This window comes from Grampus griseus (assembly GCF_964374135.1).
Source record: "Grampus griseus genome assembly, chromosome: 9".
NCBI classification, from domain to species: Eukaryota; Metazoa; Chordata; class Mammalia; order Artiodactyla; family Delphinidae; genus Grampus; species Grampus griseus.
In genome coordinates, this window is record NC_139003.1 from 14368302 (window position 1) to 14377230 (window position 8929).

At 43.8% G+C, this 8929-nt stretch overlaps 1 protein-coding gene across 1 annotated transcript; it reads right to left on the reverse strand.

Moving 5' to 3' along the window:
- Positions 1-4129: 4129 nt before the first annotated feature.
- On the reverse strand, positions 4130-7893 carry FMC1 (formation of mitochondrial complex V assembly factor 1 homolog). The gene is made up of 2 exons (XM_082661954.1): positions 7616-7893; positions 4130-4424 (listed from the first exon to the last, which is right to left on the reverse strand). The coding sequence occupies exons 1-2, from the start codon at positions 7751-7753 to the stop codon at positions 4221-4223; spliced, it is 342 nt and encodes a 113-aa protein (XP_082518080.1). The 5' UTR covers positions 7754-7893; the 3' UTR covers positions 4130-4220.
- Positions 7894-8929: the final 1036 nt, after the last annotated feature.

Consider the following 8929-nt stretch of genomic DNA (forward strand, 5'->3'; position numbering starts at 1 on the left):
AAGTGGCTAAGTGAGAATGTCAATGAACTAACAGGGAACACCAGGGATTTTATGGGGGAAGAAGAAGTTTCCATTTTAGATGCACTGAATTTTCTTTTTTTTCTTTTTTTTTTTAATGGTACGCGGGCCTCCCACCGCTGCGGCCCCCCCGCCGCGGAGCACAGGCTCCAGACGCGCAGGCCCAGCCGCTCCGCGGCACGCGGGACCCTCCCGGACCGGGGCACGAACCCGCGCCCCCCGCATCGGCAGGCAGACTCCCAACCACTGCGCCACCAGGGAAGCCCGATGCACTGAATTTGAGATGCCTTTGAGTCACCTAAGTGGTGGTGTCTGGCCGCTGGACGGGTCTATAGTTTGGCAGGGGGGGCTGGACTGGAGTTAGCCTGTTGATGATAATTAAAGCCTTGGAATGTAGGTGATCACCCAGGGAAAGCATGTAGAGTGTGAGATAAGGACCTAGGTCTGAACATGAGGAACACCAACATATAAGCGATACACAGAAGAGGAAACTGAAGACAAATGGCTACAATGAAAGAAGAAAGCAGAGAATGTATCATGAAAGCCAAGAGAAAAGGAAGGAAAGGTTAACAGTGGCAAATACTCCCTACAAGTCAGCAAGAGAAGGAATGATCCATTGGGTTTAGTGGCATGAAGGTCATTTGTAAATTTGCAAGGCAGTTCTAATAGAGGGCGAAAAACCAGACTGCAGTGGATTAAGAATGAATGGTCATGGGCTTCCCTGGTGGCGCAGTGGTTGAGAGTCCGCCTGCCGATGCAGGGGACACGGGTTCATGCCCCAGTCCGGGAAGATCCCACATGCCGCGGAGCGGCTGGGTCCGTGAGCCATGGCCGCTGAGCCTGCGCGTCCGGAGCCTGTGCTCCGCAACTGGAGAGGCCCCGGAGAGGCCGCGGCAGTGAGAGGCCCGCGTACAAAAAAAAAAAAAAAAAACAATAAATGGTCATGAAAAATGCAGAAAATGGGTACATGAAACAACATGGATTATTAACCTCAAAATCTGTACGCTGAGCAAAAGAAGCCAACTCAAAAGAGTAAATACTATATGACTGCATTTGGAGGAAATACTTGAACAGGCCAAACTAATCTATGATTACAGCAAGCAGGTCAGTGGTTGCCTAGGACTAGGTGTGCGGAAGGGGGGTTGTCTGCAAATGGGCACAAGGGAAATTTTGGGGTGCAATGAAAATGTTCTATAGCTTTATTGGTGTGGTTATTACACAGATGCATTCATTTGTCATTATTCATTCACCTGTATATTTATTATATGTACATTATACCTCAATATAAGTTTAAAAAATGTGGGGACTTCCCTGGCAGTCCAGTGGTTAAGACTTTGCCTTCCAAGATGACTAATAAGAAAATAAATAAATAAATAAACATTAAAAAAAAAAAGACTTTGCCTTCCAATGAAGGGGGTGCGGGTTCTATCCCTGGTCGGGGAGTTAAGGTCCCACATGCCTCGCGGCCAAAAAACCAAAACATAAAACAGAAGCAATATTGTAACAAATTCAATAAAGACTTTAAAAAAGAAATGTAGAAAATGAAAATTCACTCAATTCACTGAATAAATTCATTCAATTCATTGAATACATTCAATTTGTTTGCAAAGAGGAATGAGTTAGAAGATAGGAGCTGAAAAGATATTTGAGTTAAAGCTGAGTACAACGGACCCTTGGACAACATGTGTTTGAACTGTGCTGGTCCACTTATACGTGGATTTTTTCAATAATAAATACCAAAGTACTACCCGACCCGCAGTTGGTTGAATCTGCAGATGCAGAACCGTGGAGGGCAGACTATAAATTAAACTCAGAGTTTTGACTCTGTGGAGGATTGGTGCCCTTAATCCCCCAAATTGCTCAAGGGTCAACTATAGTTGTTTTTAGATGGAAGAGGCTTGAGCATGTTTAAATACTAATAGAATTCAGTGAGAGGAAGCAGCTGAAGTTAAAGGACAGTCAGAAGAGACAGCAAAGGAATGTGGTAAAGCATATACCACATCAAAAACTACAGTGAGTTAACACAGTGCCAAAACCTCAGGAGTCCCTACTTTTAGGACATTCCCAGTATAGAGAGTTTATCACTAATACAGTCAATTCCGTCTATTTCTAACATTGAGTTCACCTAATTCTGGGTGGTAGGACCATTGATAGGAGGTCCAGGTTATTATATAAGGACAGAAATGGCCTGAGCAAATCATTTAAACCATGGGAAATAAGTTGTCTGTATTTCAGAAGACTGGTGGCAATAGGGCTTAGAGGAAGGGTTCATGATGAAAGAATAAGGGTGCGGTGGTTTAAGAAGAAAACAAGTTTTTCTTTTTTGTCAGGCACTTATGTACTGTGCAAATGTTTTATGTAAACATTAGTCTCACTTATTACAACCACCTTGTTGGCATTCTCATTCTACAGAAGAGGGAACAAGCTCAGGACAACTAACCTACCCAAGATCACACAGCTGGTAAATGATAAAGATGGGATTAAAGCCTAGGTCTATATGACTGCAAGCCCGTAAGTATTTCTTACCCTTTTCGGCAGTTCTGCCTCAAATCTCTTTCTTTAAAAACGTTATGGGAATTCCCTGGCAGTCCAGTGGCTAGGACTCAGCGCTTTCACTGCTGTGGCCTGGGTTCAGTCCCTATTCGGGGAACTAAGATCCCACAAGCTGCTCGGCTCGGCCAGAAAAAAAGTTATTTGTTATATACACAATATTTTAACTAAAGGAATCAAAACATCAATCTATCCTAATCCTTTTGCTTTCTTCATCTTAGCAAAGTAAAACATCTTCAGATAACAATATACCCATGTCCATGCAATAACATAGGGGGAAATAGTATGTTAAACATTTTTATTTTTTTGATCAGTTCAATTGAACAAATGCTTGTTTTGACCTCTTAATACTATTATTCTAATGTTAATCTCTTAGAAGAGATGATGTTTTGAAGTGCTTGGAGTATTTTTGTTCAGATTTTTCTCCTAGTGAGTAGAACTGAGCCTTGCATTCAAAACACTGACTGAATAATTGTCTATGTAAGTCACTGTGGAAGACGCTTTATAGACTACAAAAATGAATGAGACAGCATCCTTACTCTAAAGGAGCTGACAGTCCAGGGAAAAAGAGATTATACGTCTACAATTATAATACCAGAAGAAACTGACATATACCACAAAGGGGGCACAGATAAAGAACTATTGGTAGTTCACAGAGAATTTTTATTTGTGGAATTTAGGGCTTTAGAGGCAAGGGGACCACTTATGAGTCTAGTTTAATAGTTCAGCCAAAAGATTTCCAGTGCTTCAACTAGGACAGAGACAGTGATGCTAACAGTTCTTGCAAAAGCAGAACTTACTGACTGGATCTGGAGAGTGAAGAGAAAGAGAAATACAGAATGAAGCCCAAGTTCTTGACTTGGTCAGCCAAGTGCATTATGGAGCCCTTCACCCTGAGACAGAATTCAGAAGGAAGAGCAATTTGACATGGAAGGTAGACGGCAGAAGCGGAGCGGTCAGTGTGCTCATTCCATTGCCCTCTCCCTGGCCTTCCTGCAGCCTGCAGATGAGTGGTGGCCATGTTCTTATACCTAAGGGTCAACTCTGTCAGGCTTGGGAGATAACAGCCCCCCACTGTCTTGTTGACCTTAATTCAACCCACATCTTTATAAATATCCCTTCATTAACTCTCCTCAGTAACCCTGTATGAGTGTGCCATCTGTTTCCTACCAGGACCTTAACATCATATTTGTGTACTTAGATAAAAGGTATATATGTATAATTGTTTGTTTATGCATAGGAAACATCTAGAAACATGCCCACCAAACTGTTAGTAATTGTTACCACCTGGTAATGGGGTTGGGAGAGGGGAGGGAGGGACAAGGGAAAAGGTAAGAGGGCTTTATTTTATGTCTGTACCATTTGAATTCCTTAATAGGCTGTATTACTTTTTAAATTAAAAAGAAAACTAAAGAGTTTTAAAAGTAAATCAAGAACATCAAGCAGCCTAGTGTAGGAACTTCAGAAAATTCACTGAGAGTAAAGATGAAACCTCCCTAAGAAAACCTCAGTCAACAAAATTTCAGAGAAATTCAGTCAACAAAATTTCAGAGAAAACCCCTAAACTTTAAAAAAAATTTAATGATAAATACATATTGATAGAAATTATTAAATTCTTGTATGAAGGCAGCATCCAAGGAATCTCTCCATTTTCATGGCTCCCAGCCCTTCCCTCCAGGCTGTTGGGGCAACTTGAGACCCACTAAGCCAGCCGACTCCTCCACTGAGCGCTCACCCTTGCCATGAAATTCCTGGTGAAGGGCCACATGTTCTCGGATGCTGCGCAGAAGGCAGAGATAGGTGGCAGCTTGGAAATGAAGCTCATGCTGGGCTCTGCACAACTTCTCACTGGTGACCTGGAGAAGTAGCAAGGTCAGATATTCTATTAACAGCCCAGCTGCAGATACAGGTCCACAGAGAAAGTTTTATTAAACAAGCATTCTCTAGAATGAAAGTAAATGCAGAGGACATACAAACATGTGTTTGTGTATACTTAATAACATATATAAAGGCACTCTGTACATATATAGAGGCACTCTGTACATATATAGAGGCACTCTGTAACTGTTGATGATTAGGAAAGCTGGCACCTGTTAATCAAAGAGGAATTTTACAAAGAGTTTCACTGAAGCATTTCATCATGTCCTCAAATTTTAATACTGGAAAAAAGTTTATCTCTTGGTTCAACACCCTCATTTAACGAATGAGGGAACTAAAGCCCAGAGAGGCTCTATGGTTGGTTAATGGCAGAGATGGGGAATATAGTCAGGTCACTGATCATTAACGTCACCTAAGGAATAAAATACAGAACTTTCTCCCCTTCAAACAAATGAAGGGCTGCTTTATTTTATGTGACTGTGGACTTCGGTTAATATGGCATATGCCTTTCATTTCAATGAAAATTAAAAACTTATTTTTCTGAAAAATAGCTTTGTCCTCACCATTAACAAAATGAAGGTTTTATAAATAAAAGTAATATGCATATGTTCATACTACTTAATTATACTCGCTCTCACAATTTATTTATTCATCTGAAAAATCTGTATTCTGATGACCTTTAGAAGCTGGAAATGTCATATCCATTCCAAAGTGACTACAAACTTTGTTTTTTCTTCATCATAATTAACTTCCAGATTAAATTAGTACACAGACTTTACTTGACTAGTTTTATGTTCTGAGGCTGTGAGAAAGGGGCAGGAAAGGTAAGACAAAGATGTGTGCATAGCCTCAAATGACTTAAGGAGCCCTGTTCAAGTGTGGATTAATCTTTGGGCACCACTGCCTACATGTCTCTCTTTGACCTTTCTTTACTTGAATATCTAGGTTTGGAATCTGAAAACTAGAATGTGTGCTTTAAGATTTGCAGATCACATATATGAAAATGGCACCTATAAGCTGCTCAAAAATAAAATTCATCTGCTTTAATCAATTTAACTTTTTATAATTAAAAATTTATGAGTGACCAACACTAATGTCAAGCATCAACAAAGGGTAACATTCATTTCTATTATATAAGTCTAAATTGATAGAATTTGAAACAGGAATTCTATGTTAGTATAGGACAGAACGTAACTGATCTTGATTCAGCCTGAGTCAGAGGAGTCAGGAGAGAAGCATCAGCAATATTACATAGTAAATGAACCACAAGAGACCAAGAGAGCTAATGAAATAGAAAATTGTATTTTCTCTATGGAGAAAGGGGAGATCCCTCCCTAACTGAATCCCTTCAGCCTAGGGAGAGGAGAGAGAAAATGGGCATAGATTATTGAGTTAGCTCTGAGCCAGCAGGAAATAGAACCCTTCCCCATATCCTCATATGCATTTCACAGAGTGGTGTTTCTGGAATTTTTAGCATGAATTTCAGGTGTATTTCCAAGGAATTTCAGAGCCATTACCAAGGCCTTCTCAAGGGCAATAATGTTGCCTCCATTAGGTACAACTATAATCATGTCACCTTAAAAATCTTAAGAGTGACTTCCCATTACATTTCCAATAAAGTTTAAATTGCTGCCTACCACCTACCTCATCTTCCTCCACGTCATCCACCACACCCTAAACCTTAGCAGCTCTCACCTGTCAGTTCCTCCACCTCTGGGCTTTCAGTTATGCACCTTCTTTACTTGGACCTCATCTTCCCCAACCCCCATTTACTTGCTAACTCGAATTTATTCTTCAAGTCCCTGGTTAATGAATTTCCTCCTGAAAGCCTACCCCTTCTGTATGCCAGGACCCCTGTTGTCTATTTACTCCCTTAGCACTTGTTTATTCTAAGTCCTTGGTTATATGGCTCCTCGGGTGGATTGTAAGCTTCTTAAAAGACAGCACCCATGTGGCTCTTATTCGTCGTTGTTAGCCAAGTTCCTAACAGTCCCTAATATTGTGACCTTTTAAAAATTAGTTGAGGGCTTCCCTGGTGGCGCAGTGGTTGAGAATCCGCCTGCTGATGGAGGGGCTACGGGTTCTTGCCCCGGTCCGGGAAGATCCCACATGCCGCGGAGCGGCTGGGCCCGTGAGCCATGGCCGCTGGGCCTGCGCGTCCAGGGCCTGTGCTCCGCGGCGGGAAGGGCCACAGCAGTGAGAGGCCCGCATACCGCAAAAAATAAAATAAAATTAGTTGAAGTTTAGTTCTAACATTTTGCATTCTAACTTCCATGGTTCAGAAAATCAAGAGTTAGGATGACGGTTCTCCCCTTTCCCACACTGCTCAAAAGACGCTAAGTTTCCTTTGCTAAAGCCCAAGCTGACTCTCCAATTTATATTTCTGAGAAAGGCTGCAACGTCTTTCCAAGCCAGATCAGGAACTCTAGAGTCAGCAATTAAATGGAAGACTCTTATTTGGGAACCGAGTAACCTAGAGCCTAGCTGTTCCTATACATGTGCTTGTACAGGTCAACTGTCCCCGAGCCTCAGTTGCCCCTTTTGAAGAAAGAAACTATCTTCCATCCGATCTTGCCTAAGGGGTAGAAGGAGTGCGGATTTCACAAAGGGATTTTCCAAGAATGACGGCCTCCCATATGTACATATTTATCTACTACAGGCGGAAAAACTGTTGTCTGGTCACATATCGCGTTAATGTTGTAACTCACAGTACCACCTCACTAGAGGTTTCTAGTTCAGCTCTGCAAGGCACCATTCCCCGAAGCGGCGTAGTCCTGCTTTTCAAGAAGCGCCCAATATTTCCTCTCTGCATCAAAAACCGGTTCCCAGAATAGCTCTCCTCCGGGAAGGAGAGTGTTGGGTAGATGCTGTGGCCTGGGACTCTACACTCTCCACCAAGGACATCTTTTTTCTTGTCCCTCTCTATTTCCGCCATTTCACTTCCTTCTCACTTTCCCCTCCACACAGGCCAAAGACAGCCAATGAAATCCTCAGGGACGGCTCCACCCCAGGATGACTTTGCCTTCCCGCCGGTCCTCGATCTGTTTGGAGGGAACCAGAGCCTCAGAAATGAGGGCTAAGACCAGGCGCGCTCCACCCTGCCCAGACCCGACTCTCCCTCCCTTCCCGGGAAAGGGACGCTGGAGCCCCCGGACACGGGCTTCCGTACCCGATGTGCACGGAAAGCCTTCACGAGGTACCGATAGGCCGGGGTGTGGCGATAGGGTCGGCCTGTGGCCGCGTTCAAGTAGCGCAACTCTCGGAGAAGGCCTCGCCAAGTACGCAGCGGTGACCCCAAGGCCGCCATTTTCCCGTCGTCCGAGCTTGGCGCGGGACGGCGCCCTACTCCCCTCTTACTCCCTCACCACCCCCTTGCTCAGCCGCTTAATGGTACGGTCGGAACCAGACTGCCGGCTTCCCCTATCGACTGCAGGACAGTGGAATGTCTCACTTCCCTTCTTTGCGGAGCGTTATTAATCGAACACCGAGCGGCGTCCTAAGGTTTTAAGACAAAAGCAAACGAAAGCCGAGTGTAACTGAAGAGCCTGAAGACAGGCCGGGCAAGGGAAAAGAAGGTCCTAGTTCCTTTCCTGACTGCGTCATTTCAGACGCCATTCGGTGACAGACCATTGACTCTGAAGAAAATGAGGGCATGTCGGAAGTGGGTGTCAATTTGAAATAGAAAACTTTGAGAAGATTTTATGTCTAGAGGGGATGTCAAAATTCAACGTACTGACTTAGCAGAAATCTTAATGGGGTTACGGCTCAGAAGAAGGGAATGGGAGTATGTTGATTCTCGCAAACTGTAGCCTCACACCTAGAAAAACCACGCATACATTTTCCATCTTTAAAGAGTAAAATTAAGTTAGTATTTTTCGCTATAATTGTTTAAGAAGGAGGAAAGGTAAAAAGTTTTATTATTTTAAAGGCAAAAGTATAGTCACCCCAGATGGGACTCGAACCCACAATCCCTGGCTTAGGAGGCCAATGCCTTATCCATTAGGCCACTGGGGCTTCGGTGAATAATGTGCTCAAACAGCGTATTCAATTTTTTTCCTCCTTGGTACGTCATCGTCATCTCAGCTTCTTTTTAACCTATCCTAGGAAACTACACTTAGTACCATTAATGAGGTGCGAGGCATGCTGGGAGTTGTAGTTAAGAGAACAAATATCCGCCTCACAGCTCCAAAGGTTTTACCCTCGAAGCAGCACCGATGCGCCGGACGGAGATCGGGCACGCGCACGGTTTTGCGTACGCGTTTCCTACGCGGTAGCTGCTGCGCCTGCGCAAAAGCGCGCATACGACGTCGCGGAGCCGAGTGCACTGGGCACGCTAGCCGAATCTCCCAGATTCGCCCGCTGAGCTTGTGTTTCGTTGGGTTTTCACCGGAAACAGCCGGCCCCTTCCGGTGTTGCGGCTTTCCGGACTTGGCTTGGCTGCATCCTGCCATTAGGGGGCGTGCGTAGCGGTCATTTTATTTCC

Coding starts and splice junctions, on each gene's coding strand:
- FMC1 (XM_082661954.1), bottom strand. CDS start 7,753: ATGGCGGCCTTGGGGTCACCGCTGCGTACTTGGCGAGGCCTTCTCCGA. Junction 4,425..7,615: donor AGGCTTTCCGTGCACATCGG/GTACGGAAGCCC, acceptor CTACTTCTCCAG/GTCACCAGTGAGAAGTTGTG.